The sequence below is a fragment of the Rhineura floridana genome, chromosome 10 (assembly GCF_030035675.1).
Source record: "Rhineura floridana isolate rRhiFlo1 chromosome 10, rRhiFlo1.hap2, whole genome shotgun sequence".
Lineage (NCBI taxonomy): Eukaryota > Metazoa > Chordata > Lepidosauria > Squamata > Rhineuridae > Rhineura > Rhineura floridana.
The window spans coordinates 39,929,199-39,946,632 of record NC_084489.1 but is presented as its reverse complement, the minus strand read 5'-3'; the positions used below and the strand labels follow the sequence as shown (position 1 = coordinate 39,946,632).

Here is a 17,434-nt window from a genome sequence, read left to right as displayed (position 1 = left end):
TCGTCTTATACGCCGGAATATACGGTACACAGAAACTGAGTTTATAGCATAAAGCAAAGGCAACATACATGCATCTTGGAGCATCTGTATACATGTATCTCCTAATTCAAGACCAACTGGAGTTGCCAGGCAGATGTACAGGGGTGCTGAGGTGCCTGGTATGATTTATTTGTTTGGTGCAGAGAACACTGGTGCACAGGTGCATACTGGGATTGCTACAAAAAGTGTGCAGCTATTCTGTGTGTGTACTGGCAGGGGCTGCTTTTATTTTATACAGAACTTGATCTTTAAAAATTATTTGAGCCTTCTCGTAGCTGGCAGGGTGGCACAGGTGGGTGGCACTGCTCACCCGCCCCCTCCAAACACTGAGCACCGCTGCCAGTTCCTGAGAGGGAGGAATGAGAGGCGGGGAGTTCATTGTGGTGCGCGGGCGGTGGCAGAGCCAATCTGACACTCCTGCCACTGTGCCTGAAAGTACTGAGCTCCCCAAGCCTCGGCCCTCTCCCTTTCAGCGACTAGCCACCATGTTTGGAAGGCTGGTAAGCAATGCCTTCCTCCCTGTGCCACCCCCACCAACTGCTCCTGCTTCTCAGTAAGGACACTTTCCTATTGGAAAGCCATCTCAAGGAGAGATCAGTTTATAAAGGGCTTGTTTATGTATTTCAAGGTACATATAAGCTGCTTTTAAGGCAATGCACTCACAAAGCAATGCATAAGAAAGCAGTGATACAAGAAAGTAGTAAGCAATTTTGGGAGGGAATGGACCCCCATGCATGTTCACTTACTGTATGTTTCGAGGAAGGGCCACAGCTCAGTGGTAGAGCCTCTGCCCTATATTCAGAAGGTCCCAAGTTCAATCCCCAGCATTTCCAGGTAGGGCTGAGAGAGAACCTTGACTGAAATCCTGGAGAGCAGCTGCTAGTCACTGTAGACAATACTGAGCTAGTCGGACCAATGGTCTGACTTGGTATTAGGCAACTTCCTGTCTTCCTATTTAAGTCCCATTGAACTGTTATATGGGACTTACTTGGCAGTAAGTATGCAGAGGATTGTAGCTAGGGGTGAACTTTGCTGCAGATTTTTTTTTTCTTTGGAAAAGTAAGAAAATGAAGAACAGAACACTCTTTTGAGATGAGAAAAGAAAAAAGGAAGCTGCTCGTTGTCCTTTCTAGTATGTGAAGACAGAGAAAAAGCCCCCCAAAATCTCCTTGACCAAACTTCTTACAGAAGGTACATTGTTCATCAAACACCAAGTGCTGATAAATTCAGAAAAACAGCCACACACACACGGTATGTAAATATTAATGAACGTGTACAGGTACCGCTACATTGCAATGCCCTGTGGCTGTGAATCCCATACGTTAAATTACATGTTGCAGGAAGAAAAGGTTCTTGCAGTATTGCTTCATGAGGCTGCCTGAATTTATTTTTCTTGTGGAGTCTGGGGTGGGAGAAAGGAGCACTTCAGAGCATGGCAGACTGTAGTAAATGGTGGGTCAAAGGAGTGGTAACTGCTTGGGGTTCAAACTCCACCTGTGCCTTTTACTGGGCTTGTGGTCTTGGGCAAGTCATTTGACTCCATCTAGTTCGGCCCTCACTGTTTGCCTTTGCAGATATACTGCCCCTGAGCATGGAAGTTTGATTTAGCTATCATGGTTGACAGAAGTCCTGCCTATGATTGGAGCTGCAGTGCAGCACATGTAGGAAGATGGAACAGAGAAAAGATGTGGTGGAAGTATCTCAGGATGTTTGTGCAGGACTTACAGCACTCCTACGCCTGAGAGCAACCAGCCACCACTCGCAACCTCTCTGCATCTTGCTGGATGATGTACAAATGTCAGCTTGCCAAGATTAGACAGAATTTAAAAGAGAAAAGGGCAGCTGAAAGGCAGTGCTTCCAACATAGTTCCATAAACTATGGCTGAATAGTTTAGCACTGAGCCCAAGTACTTATTTCTAGGAGAAACCCTGAACACATTCTTAAAGCCGTTATCGAAAGTCAGGGTATTGTTTAAAGAACAAGAGTGTACAGCAATCAAGAGCTGCAGGATGTAGAATATTTTAAGTCAGATGAATGAGACACAGCATTAGGACATGACTGCCTTGCCATAGGAGTTAACATTAAGTTTTAAAATGATTTTATAATTTGGTTTTGTAGGATTAAGAATATTAGTCTTCTCATACATAATGATTTTACACATTCTAGAGCTGCTTGCTTTCTAGAAAGAGAATAGTGTATTACTGCCATTTAATGCTACTTCCTCATCTATGTGTGCAAAAGCAGTGGCTAACTTGGAAGCAATGGTTGTAGACATAGGCCTGGTCTACAAATGCAGCAGAATGAGGAAAAAAAATAAGAGTCCGGAAAGGATAAGAGTTCAGACTTTAGGGGGTGGTGTTTTGTTTTTTTCCAAATGATGTTCTATGTCCAACTATTTCCAAGCAAGTAGAAAACTAGCACAGCACCAAGGACTGGCCCAGAATCCCTTTTCTTGATGTGCTTGTTTTTTTAATTTCCATGAATGATGTACTTGAGGGGAGCATTCAAAAAGGGACCAACCCTTGCAATCTGAAGTACCGCAGCCCATTCTAAGGGATTCTACCAGCTCATCCTGCTTTATGCGGAGACCTATGCCTCAGAAGTCAGGAAAAAGCAAAATGCTTGTAACATTGAAACAGTGTTCAGAAAGAAACTATCAAATGAGCAGTTGCTGTCACTCTGTATCTTCTCCAGCTGATTATGCAAGTCTGTCAAGTTAACCAGTCCCTGATTCATTTTTGCCTTCTAATCACAAGTGTGCACCATATGTTCTAACCTGAGAGCAGCAGATGCAGTTCTTTTCCCTGTCAAAGCTAACTGCCCTCAGTCTGATGAGTCTCTTCACAGACAGCCTTAGCAGCAGGTGTTCTAAAGCCAATCTTATACTGCTCTGAACTCAGGCTGGCGCCAAATTAGAACCTGCACCGTAAGCCAACTTCTTAGTGCCCTCATCAGTTTGCCAGAGAACAGAGCAAGGCAAGCAGGTTAATGCTAAAATGACATCAAAGTAGAGTTAGTACTCTGGTTAAATTCCAGCTCATTTAGCAGCACAAGCATTGGTCAGCAAAACCTCAGCTGATTTTGTTATCATTAAGAAAAAAGGAAGTGTGAAGTGCATTCTGCCCAACTCATAGCTTTGCGGTCAAGGCGCATGCGAGATTGTCCAGTGGCTATTTTTTAAAAAAATCCTTCATGATAAAGGTAAAGCAGTCTTTTAAAAATTAACTACATGCACTTTGATAAATACAGTAGGGCCCCACTCATACGGCAGGTTAGGTTCCAGACCCCCACCGGAAAGCGAAAACTGCCGAAAAGTGGATCAGCTGTAGCGCAGGGGTCTGGAACCTAACCCGCTGATCGGACCAGAGGAGGAGAAGATCAGATCTTCCCCTCCTCGGGCGCGATCAGCTCAAGCGGGAGTCTGATTGCACCATAAGATAAGAAGATCCACTATAGCACGCTACAGCTGATCTTCCCCTCCTCCGGCGTGGTCAGCTGGAGTGCGGGGAGCTCCAGCCCCCCCTCCAGCTGATAGCCCCGCTGGCGCCATATTAGCAGAATGCCAAAAAGCGGGGCACTGAGAAGCGGGGCCCTACTGTCAGGGACAGCTTTGCAATTTCTTTGCTGCTGAATAATTCCTCACAATTTCTAAAAACAATTTATAGGTATTGTATAATTTTATAGATAACTATAAAATACCCACATAAATACCTTGGTCGCCCTGTACGATGACCTATGTCGGGAAAGAGACAGAGGGAGTGTAACTCTGTTGATTCTCCTTGATCTCTCAGCGGCTTTTGATACCATCGACCATGGTATCCTTCTGGAGAGGCTCGCGGAGTTGGGAGTTGGAGGTACTGCTTGGCAGTGGTTCCGCTCCTACTTGGCGGGTCGTCTCCAGAAGGTAGTGCTTGGGGAACATTGCTCGACACCGCGGGCTCTCCAGTATGGGGTCCCGCAGGGGTCAGTTTTGTCCCCCCTGCTTTTTAATATCTACATGAAGCCGTTGGGAGAGGTCATCAGGAGTTTTGGAGTGCGTTGTCATCAGTATGCTGATGACACGCAGCTCTACTTCTCCTTTTCATCTTCTTCAGGTGAGGCTGTCAATTTGCTGAACCGTTGCCTGGCCGCGACAATGGACTGGATGAGAGTTAACAAACTGAAGCTCAATCCAGACAAGACTGAGATGCTGTTGGTGGACGGGTTCTCTGATCGGATGGTGGATATATACCCTGTCCTGGACGGGGTTACACTCCCCCTAAAGGACCAGGTTCGTAGTCTGGGAGTCTTTTTAGACTCTTCCCTCTCACTTGAGGCTCAAGTAGCCTCGGTGGTTAGGAATGCGTTTTACCAACTTCGGTTGGTAGCCCAGCTACGTCCCTATTTGAGTAAAGAGGACCTTACATCAGTGGTACATGCTCTGGTAACCTCACGTTTGGATTACTGTAATGCGCTTTACGTAGGGCTACCTTTGAAGACAGTTCGGAAGCTACAACTAGTGCAAAATGCGGCGGCCAGATTGCTGACAAGGACCAAGCAGTCCGAGCATATAACACCTGTTCTGGCCAGCTTGCACTGGTTGCCAATATGTTTCCGGGCTAGATTCAAAGTGTTGGTATTAACCTATAAAGCCTTATACGGTGCGGGACCACGATACCTTGCGGAACGCCTCTTCCGATATGAACCGGCCCGTGCACTACGTTCTGCTACGAAGGCCCTCCTCCGGGTTCCAACTCACAGGGAGGCCCAGAGGGTGATGACAAGATCTAGGGCCTTCTCAGTGGTGGACCCCGAACTATGGAACAGTCTCCCTGAGGAAGTACGCCTGGCGCCGACTCTGCTCTCCTTCCGGCGCCAGGTCAAAACCTTCCTATTCTCTGAAGCATTTTAAGTTACACTGATTTAATTTTAAAAATGTTTATTGTATTGGATTGTTGATTGTATTTTAGTATTATTTTGTTATTCATTGTATTTTTATGCTATTTTATGTTCACCGCCCAGAGAGCTATTGCTAGTCGGGCGGTATATAAATTTAATAAATAAAATAAATAAATAAATATGTCTTGCCTAGAATCATAGAGTTGTAGGGGGCCTCTAGTGCTCCATGCAGGAAATCCAGGACCCCAACACGTGGCTGTGCACCTTCTATTTGAAATGTGGAAGAGTAAGGGAGCACCCACTACCTTTCTAGACAATTGGTTCTATTGCTGAACTGCATCTATCAGGCAAGGAAACTAATGTCTGCATATACACTATACATTTAAAGCACATGACTTCTCCCAAAGAAACTTAGGAACTGTAGATTACCCCTCACAGGACTACAATTCCCAGCACCCGTAACAAATATGCTTTAAATGTATGGTGTGAACACAGCCCAACTCTGAAAAATCAATGACTGACACAACTGGTTTAATTGATCCATGTGTATATTATAATATGCATATATTATAAAGCCATTTTGAGTTATATCACATCCCTAGCATGGCCAAGAAATAACCCACAGAGATCTCAACCAAGAAACAGAACATAAACTGCAGATATAGGCTTGCTCCTTTCTCAATGTTTCCCGCTACATTTTATAAGACAAAGCAAATGGACTGAAATCTGAGACACAGTTAAATGTGTTGGAAACATACTTTGGGCATAATTAGGCTCATCCCTCAAAAACCCCTTTTTGGTGTTTTCAAATATAGCACTTTACTTTTCCCCATATAACTGAATGGCTATCCATTCAGGAAAGGAAATGACTGCACTTGGAAACAACATTACTATAGAGGTAAAACCTGCTCACACAACATGTAGGGTAGCCTTTCCCAACCAGATATTTTGGACTGCAATTCGCGTCATCCCTGACTATTGGCCATGCTGGCTGGGGCAGATGTGAGTTGCAGTCCAAAACATCTGAAGGGTGTCAGATTGGGGAAGGTTGGTGTAGGGGGTGCAACATATATCTAAGTTCAGCACACAGACAAACATCCTGTTTTCTCCAAGGGTTGCTCCAGTGGTGGCTGGTGGCTCCATGTCAGTGCTTTCAGCTTGGACAGCTCCCTGAAAGTTTAGACTAAAACCTGGAGCAGACTCCACAGCTCCACTGACATGGAGCCACCAGCCACCACTGGGTTCCTCCATATGCAACCTAGCATTATAACAATTTACAACTCACTACTGAAACAAATGGATATACACACATCAAAAGGTTCAGGACACGAAGTCCCTCTGGATTCTCATACACTCAATGGCATTATTTTGGTCTTATTTCACTGAGCTGTAAACACAGGCAAAGATCAAAGTAACAAGAGATATCCAGTGATTGATAACACATGCCTCTGAACATCAAGGCAATCAACGTGGGTCACTTACAGATGATAAGGCGTTCTTCAGCCCAACTATTTGAGCAGATGGAGATGAGGCTGAATCATGTTCAAATATCTGCTTCAGCTTCTCTCTCTCTGTTGATATCGTACTAAAAGCTGACTTCAAGGTAAAGTACACTGTAAAAGTAGTTTAGAAACAGTCTAAGTTACAGAAATGATAAAATCAGAAGCGCAAAATGTGTGTAGAACAATTGTGCAGTGCAGTTAGAGAGAAACAGCATGGAAAAAAGCAAGAGTGTAATCATTATTGTTGTTAATGGTGACGATGACGGTTTTGTGTTTGTGCAAACACAATTATATAAAATGCTTTGTTAGGTTTGAATGAAAAAGGGGGAATAGAAATTCTTATAATAAACACACAGACACTAAGCAAACTTGACCAGGCTAAAGTAATGCAACTGTGGGCAATTTTTATGATTATTTGCTCATGACCAGATAAGTCTTCTATTTAATTATTCACCTGTAATTTAATTATTCAGCTGTAAGAATTTCATGCAGGTGAGTGAGAGGGCTGGCAGTGGAGGGATCACAAACAAACTGTTTGGTTTCCATGTTGTCTGTGGAGGAAGGGAAGCCTCTTTCCCACCATGGTAAGGCTGGAAATGCTACAATATGACACAAGACAGATATAGCAATCCATCCTTTCTCTGCCTGCCCAGCTGGTGAAAGGCGAATAGGATGTATTTCTATGCTGACTATGGAAGAGGTGGTTTCCCTTCCTTTACAGCCGGCATGGAAATGCAGCCTACTATTTAATTATCTTGTTGCTTCATTTATTTTGGCATTTATATCTCCCCCTTTTCTATGTCAGAAGTAATACTCGAGGGGGTGTACACAATTAAAAAACAACAACAAAAGCACAGTTCTAAAAACTACAGCAAGAAATCCACAAGGGCAATAATAAACAAAGGAAGAACGTAAGAACAGCTTTGTTAGATCAGACCAAAGGTCCTAGCAACTGGTAAACAGAGGCATACTGCTTCCTACAACAGCAGGAACCATCGCTCCTAGCCTCTTAGCAGGGTAGTAAAAACACTGCAAATTAATAACTTTTGTGGGCTTATTTACAGGGCATCCTTACTGATGTAATAACTTTTGTATCTTGGGTTAGGGTAATATATGTGGGGTTATCCCATTTTATCCTCTATTGGATAGGTCAAACTGAGAGGATGCGAGTTGCTCAGGGTCATACAGTGAGCCTCATTGTCGATGGAAATTTGAGCCTAGGTCCAGAGCTATCCACTGCATTGTGCTGCCTGCCTCTCTGCAACCTGTGACAGTAGGCACCCAACCTGACATTAGTTTAAAAGCACTGATGTTTGGTGCATTCATTTTCTAAACAACAAAATATAAATCAAAAGCAAGTAAGAGAAAGAAAGCTAAAGATTAGGCTAGTTATTTTCATGTCATGTACTTAAGTAAAATTAACTTGACATGTTATTACTGCAAGATACCAGGAAATAAGTAAAACCAGCTAATGGTGGCCCTGGATGACCTGACAACCCATTACTTAATGAAAATCTCATCATTCAGGCGCGTTTTTTTGCAACCAAGGACACTGTTCAAAGTCATTATGTAATGCAGAGCACTGGGCTAACATGCAATAGCTTCAGTCTTTATATAAATATAATAATCTGAATCCTTCATAAGAGGGACAGACTACAAATGTATACTAAGTGACCTGTGAGTGTGTGTGTGTGTGGGGAGGAACTGAGAAACATGGCTTCTCTAGATGCATGTTGCTCATTCTATTGATGAGATACAAGGAGCACAAATGCAGTGCCACTACCAAATCCTGAGTAAAGCCTGTGCCAAATGAAAGGGTCAATCATATTAAGCAACATGCTGATTTAAAGAAGCTTTAAAAAGTCCCTGGTTTACCTACAAAAAATGTCATCTGCGGTGAAAAAAGTAACTGAATATGTTCTACGTTCAATGAAATGTTTTTAAAATATTTCCTGTTTATAAAAGACTTGAAAAATGAATATATATTGGTAAACAATTTATCAGTCAAGGTAACAAAGGATAAGGTTTATTTATTTTGCAAAAAGGCTAACTGCTGGCAGTTTGAGTTGGCCTCATAGCTCCTTCAAATGAATTTTCTCTCTTCTACGTCCACTAAAAATAGGTTACTACCATAGCAACCCCCTTATATCACAAATGCCAACTCTGAAATTCTGCAAGCTGCATTGAATATGTGTACAAATAAACCAGATGCAATATACAGCTGCATTTTTAGATAAAGGTTTTAAAAACTGCTTTTCACATTAACAGATTCCTAAGACTTGCATTCAGACCAACAGTCCAAAACTGGTGGATAAGATTGCCACAAAAAATAATAGGCTGCGTTATTAAAAATGAAAGCTAGCTACAGAGAATTACAGTGAAAGAGAAGTATTGGTAAAATTGATCTGAATGTTCTTTTCTAGGTGGCTAATTTATTTGCATTTTATGCATAAATTCAGATAAGGCCATAACAGTAAGAAACAATAATAATTAGTCTGGTTCAAGCTGTTTGAAAAAGGTCCAGTGCTCAAATAATAATTTCACTCTTTGATCCACATGGAAGAATTATCAAATGGGAGATTGTGTGAAAGAGACATTAAAAAACAACTGAATTCTTACAACACTAACTGTACATCACTATTTTACTTAACTTTTCACAAACCTCACTAATAACTTCCATTATCTTTTATTTCTGTTCACAGTGAACAAAGCCCCATTTACCTTTGTGAGCTATGTGACACAAGTCCTCTTGCATTTTAGAAAATTCTGATGTTGTTTCAGAACCATTAGAGTAAATTTTCTCTTCACCAAAATCTAACGATGATAAATTAGGATTGGAAGCATGTAATCTCAGTGGAGCAGAAAGAACAGTTGGTACCTACAAAGAACACACAGTGGCTGTGGATATTAATAGAAAAGGTTCCAGGTTGCCAGCAACTTACATTCAGGTTTCAGCAAAGGAGGAAAAGATATGAATCTGAAACAGACCATTATCATTTGCAAATCAGAAGAACGACACACATGCACTTTAGACTGGAGATTTGTCGTGTAGCTTTCCCAAAACATTAGTTAAGGGTCTTGACGTTTTTCTAAAGCACTTTGAATGGTGCCAGATGGTACTGTTAATCTCTCAGGCCATTGCCTTTTCTTCCTGCAGTTTCTCTTCCCACATGAGTTGATGCCGAGATAGTCTCTTTCCAAGAAAGTAACGTATCACCTCTATCTTGAACCCTCTCTGTTCCAGGATCCTTCTCTAGAACAACTTCAAATTTCTAGACCTTCCACTGAAAACTCTCCTACTTGCTGTCCTCAATTATGTCTCCTGTGCTCACTCACTCTATACTGCCCAAGTCCATTTGCTAACAATCCTCTTTTGCTTTCTCCTCACATTAGTTTCCTTATGCCTCAAACACCCTCCTCCTCCTATGAATGATGCCATTTTCTCCTCCCTCAGTACCCACATTTTATTTATTTATTTATTTATTTAATTAAGCTTATATACCGCCCGACTAGCAACAGCTCTCTGGGCGGTGAACATTAAAAATACAATAAAAATAACACAAAACTGTACACAAAACTGTACAGTCTAAAATCAAAATATAATAATTTACAATTAACAGGAATTAAAATGCCTCAGAGAAGAGAAAGGTTTTAACCTGGCGCCGAAAAGATGATAGTGTCGGCGCCAGGCGCACCTCCTCGGGGAGACCATTCCATAGTTCGGGGGCCACCACTGAGAAGGCCCTAGATCTTGTCACCACTCTCCGGGCTTCCCTATGAGTCGGAACCCGGAGGAGGGCCTTCGTAGTAGACCGTAGTGTACGGGCTGGTTCATATCGGGAGAGGCGTTCCGACAGATATCGTGATCCCGCGCCGTATAAGGCTTTATAGGTAAGTACCAACACTTTGAATCTGGCCCGGAAGCATATTGGAAGCCAGTGCAAACGGGCTAGCACAGGTGTTATATGCTCAGACCGCTTAGTTCTTGTTAGCAGTCTGGCCGCCGCATTTTGCACTAGCTGTAGCTTCCGAATCGTCTTCAAAGGTAGCCCTACGTAAAGCGCATTGCAGTAGTCCAGACGCGAGGTTACCATAGCATGTACCACTGATGAGAGGTCCTCCTTACTCAGATAGGGACGTAGCTGGGCTACCAACCGAAGTTGGTAGAACGCATTCCGGGCCACCGAGGCTACATGAGCCTCAAGTGTGAGGGAAAAACCTTTGATCTCATGCAAAACCTTTGATCTTACATCACAACTGTACCAAACCTGACTCTTCCCCCTACCTATCCTCACAACTTTAGCCAGCCCTCAATCTCTTCTCTCCCTCCCTTTATTGATTTATTTATTTAATGACATTTACATCCCACTTTTCCACTTCACAAGCAGCTGGCCACATCAGCTCACAACTAAAGCCAAACTATGTTCTTGGGCCTAATGCAATCATGTCTGTGTTTTGTACTGTCTCTAACATACTGTTAGTATAAAGACCAACATGAAATAAGTAAGTAAAAGTACTATTGTATTTGCAATGAAATTGCTTGTATATGAAAAAAAAAGGAAGTTGGTTTGAAGCCATGCCAATATCATCATTAGTGTCAATTAACTCATGTTTAAAATGTGATTACACCACTAAACTCTCTTTTCTGGTCCTCTTTCCTCTGTTGATCTATGCAATTTCCCTCTCACTCAGTTCAACTGGCCTTTTTCCTAGTTTCATTCAAGCTTCCTGGCCTCTTTCAGAAACCCCCATTTGATTTGGGGAGGCAGTGATCAGTCACTCACCTGTAAGGTTGTGCTCCAGCTCCTCATTATATGTTTTGCTGAATCCAGGGGATGGGAGGGATGGGGAAAGCAAAGGTAAGGATTGGGATTGCTAGGCTGGAGCACAGCCATAGCAAAAAGCACATTGGAGAGTTGATTAGGGGATGGAATTTGACTGGTCAAAAACAACAAAACCACAAAACTTTGTTATTTGACTAGTCAATTGACCGACATGTATTTAAACAAGTATGCTATACAAGAATTATGCCAGTCACCCAAACAATGAGGGACTGGTCTCTCTCAGAAACTTTATAGAGCACAATGGTGGATCACATGGAAGCCCTTCCTTCCCAGAGCAAATGCAATCAATTCAGTGGCTGTCTCGACTGCAGAGCAACTGCAAGTTTTGCCAACTTTTATTTACACCTATTCTGGCACCTTTTTCATACATTCCAGGGCTGAGTACATCTGAGCATGTGCAGAGTCCCCCTGAAATAACTCCTTCAAGAAAGGTCTACGGACAACGTGCTCCTGAGATGTGCAGATCATCTGGTCTGTAGATGGGAATCTGGTGTCCTATGCCTCACCTTCAGCCAGACTGCCTATTATATCAATGGCCTCATAGAGGTTCCGGAGGCTTGAGAGGGAGTCTGGGGTGAGATGGCAGGAAGTCATTCAACAAAGGAGCTCTATTCTGGGTTTGCTGGTATATCTGCACTCATCCAAGAGGCAGCCACATATACAAGCCTCCCTCATTGTATCTTGCAAATAGTGCCAGTCACCTCCATTTTTTTACTCTTATTAAAGGGAGGAGCTGGAGAGCACACACATCCATGTGTACTACAATTTCAGATACCATTGCTACATGAAGCCTTATGACAGAGCAAACACATGACCATGAACAGCAAACACAGTTGGACTGGACCCCCCCCCCCGTCTTTGCATCCTCTGGAAGTCATCCCAGAGCTGGTGTGAGGAACTTCAGCCCATGGGCCAGAGGTGGCCCGCAGCCAATTTGGTCTCTGGGTCCCCTGCCAGCCATCAGCTATTCAGCAGAGAACAGCTGAGAGGGAAAGGGCTTTGGTGTTGTGCAGAGTGTGCAGCTGCAGCCCCTTCTGCTACAAACAGAGGGAAATATGTCTCTTGTGTTCCTTGCAAATATGCAAAAAAAATCATCCATGAATTTTGCAGTCGCATGGATGCAACTGCAATGTGAAGTTTAAGGCTATGAATAGCTATAAGGCCAGGCTTGCTATTCTGCAGTGCGCTGGGTGGGATTTGCATTCGTCTACTGGGTGTACTGAGTTCTTTTTGCTTTTTTCACAATTAAAACAGTTAAAGGGTGCTCTTTATAACTTGGCAAGAAAAAGCTATGGAGAAAACGGAAGGTGAAACTTCAGTGGAGTTCCTGAGAATTACCGTATATTCCGGCGTATAAGACAACTTTTTAACCCTGGAAAATCTTCTCCAAAGTCGGGGGTCGTCTTATACGCCGGGTGTCGTCTTATTAGGGTTGCCATATTGCCCGGATAGCCGGGTTTTACCCGGATTGTAAGCATGCCACCCGGCGCCCGGCTAGCCCCTTAGGTGGCCCGGATTCTCAGCTTTCATTTAAAAAAAAATTAAGTTTCTAGGTGGTGCGGTTCTCGAGATATATATAAAAACGTCAGGCACCCCCCCCCCGGTTAAATCTTTTTTTAAACTACTGTATAGCACTTCGTAGCTTTAACCCCGCCCGTTCAGGATTTCAGCCAATCAGTGAAGTGTTTGTTTGGTGGCAGTGTCTGCAATTGCGAGGCCAGAAAATGGTGGTTTTCCCTCCTGTTTATCTGAAAATCTCATAAATCGGGTAGGTATATACATTTCAGTTTTTCCCCCTGTTGTGTGTAGGAGTCAGATCCTGGGCAGTGTTTTGAAAACCTTCCCAATGGTTGCTTTTGGGGGTAAAAACACTGCTAATCCCATATGTCCAGAGTAAATCCTATTGAATTCAGTAGGAATTACTTTTGAGTAGACATGATTATGAATGTGCTGAAAATCAGTGGGACTTTGGAGTGAATGTAAAAAAGAATTGTGTTTGTGTTCTCTTTCTGCCGCCCCCCCCCCAGTCCTATTTTAAAGCAAGTAGGCAGGGCTTACTTAGGTATTGCAGTTTTTATTCTGTAGGAAACTAATACTGATTTTTAAAAAACTAATACTGATTTTTCTGCAATGACCAATTGGTTTGACAATAAACTATTATATGGGCTGTATGTATTTATACATCTGCAGTGTGTGCGTGTGTGTATGGAGTCTTTCCAACACCCCTGTGAGGTAGGGTTGGAAACCAAGGCAGCTCACAACAAGAAATAAAGCCATTTAAAATCCAATAACCATAAAAACAAGTATAAACAGTTGCAAAACAGTGTAAAGTGGCATGATTCGGAATTTTGGGTTGTGTGAATGAAGTTGCTTATCACTTGAGGTTGCATTTCTGTCCCTGTTTGAGTAAGCCCCATTGAATACGCTGGGACTTGGCTTCTGAATAAATAAATTTAGGATTGCACTGTAAATATCTTTACAGTTTGTGTAAATAATAAATATATTTGATAGTTATGCTTATATAAATATTTCTTCATTTATCATATTTTTGGTTTTTGGTTAGGAATCCTGACTGGTTGTGAGATGCTTAGTTTTTTGCCTTATAGGAATCTTGTTGTGGTTGGTATGGTATTACATTTAGGAAAGTGTTACTGCCTTCTGTATTTTTTTTTCCTATTTGCATTTCACTTATCTTTAACCTCACTCCGTTACAGCCATAGAAGCAACAGCAGCATATGCAAGATAATTAACTCCCATTAGTGATAAGAACAAGAATTTATAATTATTATTTCAATTAAAACAAGAGGCTTATCAATACTTTGAAGAGGACCAGATATTTATTTTCTTTCTGAGCCCAGGACTGGGTCTTTCATGATGCCTGGTGTGTGTGTGGGGGGGGGGGAGCAGGAGAGTAGTCGATAAGACAGACATCCTGGCATTGATAATCGAATTAGCAAGGTATGTGTGGGGTTGTTGTACACTTCCAGGCTCAGTTTCATTTTGAGTATGGAGGTGGAACCTGTGTAGATGTGGTTATTAAAGGGAGAAGAAATTTTGAGTTAAGCAAAGCTCTGCTTTTATAAAACCTAAGAAACATACAGTACTTTGAATGTCTGAGTGCCTGCACCAGTGGAATACTGGAGGAACTTGTAAAACTTGCTGCAACAGTATTTAGAACTGAGCATGTGGTGTGAAAGACTCCTTTTCCTAACATTTTGGCTTGTTTTTCTCTGATTGTGTATTTTTATTGTTTTTACTATATTTGTAAGCTATGCTGAGCTCTGTTTTTAACAACAAAAGGGCAGGATATAAATTCTCTTAATCAATCAATAAATACTCCATAGTGTTGGAAACTAGAGTCTAGGCATTTAATGTTGCTTTTAAAAAAAAGATTTCTCACATCTTTCCCCAGTTTTTGGTGGTAATTCCTAGGCACAAAAACAAAACAACTGGACAATCCAAATATTAATATTTATAAGTTTATAAGTGACAGTTTTCCTGCTAAGTACCTGCATGTCATAAGCAGGGGTAGTCTTATACGGCGAGTATATCCCAAACTCTATATTTTAACTGGAAAAGTTGGGGGTCGTCTTATACGCCCAGTCGTCTTATACGCCGGAATATACGGTAAATATATACCTCTGTTTCCACAGGAAATAGCTGCATGTCTGCAGACGCATGAGAGGGTTGTGTCTGTGTGTGTTAAGGCTGTGCAACTGCGTGTTTGGCTCTGGCCCCACCCATTACAGGAATGTGGCCTCCAACAGATTACCTTGGGGTAATGAGGCCCTTGGCCTGAAAAAGCTTCTCCATCCCATTATTAGAGGTCAAATTCTGGCTAGCCAGTAACCCTAGAGCAGAGTCTCTCCTATTCCTTGTGTATGTATTCCTGCCTGAAGCATGTGTTCTCATTCAGAGATGGCTATGGTCATAAGAGAATCTGGGCCATGCTGCTTAAACTGGGGGAGAAGGCAGAAGCCTTCAGAAAGTTGGAGGACAAGGAATATTTGCTCCAAAAATGAGGTGTATGCTCATCTGCAGGGCTGCAGAGCAAGGGACTCTCACTTATTCACGCTGCTGATGCTGTGATTCAATAGAAAGCTGCTATTCATTCAAGGGTGCTCCTGACTCTATTGAATGTTTGACTGTAGCCAAATAATCCTACCTGCCCATTCAATTGAAAAGTATGCCAAAGCTATAGCATGTATAACTCTACCCTCATCTGTGTCAGACCAACACTAGACTAGCACCTCTACCCCCTAAAAGACCACAGCGTTGTAAGGCTTAAGGGTCTGCTACCAGAGATCCTTTAGTGGGAGATGCTTAGTATTGCCTTGTGTACTTTTACTTCTGAGCTGCCCCCTTCATTCTTCTGGAGCCCCTATAAACTCCACAGCCCAAATAAATGTGCACTTTCCAGAGGAATGGAACCAATCTTGGAGATAAATGTTATTTATTATGTTGTTAAAAGTTCAATAATACAGCATCCTCTGCTCATACTACACACTGCTTGCACCAGCAGAATGAAATCACCATCTGTCATAGATAGCAATTACCAAAGACTATCAATTATATTGGAGAAAATTAGTTTTCATCGGTTCATTCATACTGTATTTTAGGCTAAGCTGGAAGGCACGGGGTGGGGACTGGGGTGGGCAAAGCAAAGTTGGTTACCTGCAACATTCCTTTAGGATCTTTACCAAGCGCTCGGGAACACCATCTTCTGTGTGTTCTTTTTTCCTTTTTAGGACTTTCAAAGGGGATGCCCTTTAGACCAGCACATGGAAAAGAGAAGAGTGCCATTTATCACAAATCTAGGAAGGAAGCTAACATGAGCTAGCAGCATGACCTAACAGAAGTAGCCATTTCCATAACAAACCTGCATGGCATTTATGGCAGGTGCTGAGTATGTCCTGTGGAGAACTTCCATGCTTTGCAAAAGCTGGCTCATTTCCAAGAGATAGTTTTGACAGTGGGAGAGGTCTGTTTGGAACAAAGAAATGCTTTTCAGTGCTTTGAAAAAGAGGGACAAAATGCACAGTGTATCTTTCAGCAGAACTTTAGATGATAGTTGATTACTGGGTATTCAGTTACAGGATATAAAGGATGTGGCTGGCTATCTGTTATACTTTCATTCTGTGGTTATTCTTCCAGGATTTGTTGAAACAACTATCAAAATGAACATTATGAATAGGTGGATATCTAGGGTGCTAGAATTTTAGCACACTGAAAACTATGGTGCAAGAACACACCACCTATGAAAAAATGGCTTTCAAAAATACTTTTTTTTAAAATCTACATTATCTTTTCAAGGTAGAAAAGAGAGTTTACTGACATCTTTGAACACAGTGACCTTTTTAAATTTCATTTCTTATAGCATTAATACATTTCACCTTGATATGGATGCATAATTCTTTAGAATAACGGCACAATAATGTAATCTAGTATTGTTGTCATTGTAATTATTAGTTTCCTTGAGGAGCTGGATGGGATTGTTGAACTCTTAAGATGCATCTAAATTAGTACTATGTTACAATAATATAACTGAAAAAGCCCTAATAAAAATTGAAGTAGTTTTTGTAACTCAGTTTTACTTACACATAAATAAGCCTGGAGAAGATGTTCCCTAAGTATAAACTAAGCTCTGGGGGGTAGTTTTTCACTCAGTGTTTCCTGAATGGTTAAATCTCCCCTGCCCCATACATATACACCCCATTAGAAAACCTCTCCCTCTAAAGGAGTAGGAGAGAAGAGAGTTTAAAAGGCAGTCCACATGTTTGACCTATTTGTACCCAATGCTTTCTCAAAAATAACTTCTGGGAGAACTTTGGGATACTTGACATGCTGACAGCACTCAGAAACAAGAAAAACAGACGGAAAAACAGAAGTTACAGAGAAAAAAATGGAGGAAACCCCCAAATGCACAGGAAAAAAGACTTATTGGGCCCAATGTGTTTTGGAATAAATCCTTTTTCAGGGGCATTCTTGAATAATGGTTCTCTATGTGTGATTTTCAATTGGAGAAGGGCTGTGTAGCTCTGTGTAGCTGTAGAGCATCTGTTTTGCATGTAGAAGGTCCCAGATTCAATCCCTTGCATCTCCAGGTAGATTCCCTGCATGAGACGCTGGAGAACCGCTGCCAAGTCAATGTAGATAGTACTAAGCTAGAT

At 42.0% G+C, this 17,434-nt stretch overlaps 1 protein-coding gene across 10 annotated transcripts in view; it reads right to left on the bottom strand.

Annotated features, from left to right (window-relative positions):
• Positions 1-17,434, bottom strand: part of OSBPL3 (oxysterol binding protein like 3) — a 141,737-nt gene that overhangs the window by 35,168 nt on the left and 89,135 nt on the right. For 8 of the 10 annotated variants that reach the window (XM_061585754.1, XM_061585756.1, XM_061585752.1 and 5 more), the window contains 4 exons: positions 16,144-16,247; positions 15,939-16,031; positions 9,142-9,298; positions 6,401-6,531 (listed from right to left, as the gene is read on the bottom strand). In XM_061585754.1, coding sequence (XP_061441738.1) covers positions 6,401-6,531; positions 9,142-9,298; positions 15,939-16,031; positions 16,144-16,247 — 485 coding nt within the window. The remainder of the gene's footprint in view (positions 1-6,400; positions 6,532-9,141; positions 9,299-15,938; positions 16,032-16,143; positions 16,248-17,434) is intronic. The other 2 variants (XM_061585759.1, XM_061585760.1) reach the window with 1 other exon arrangement.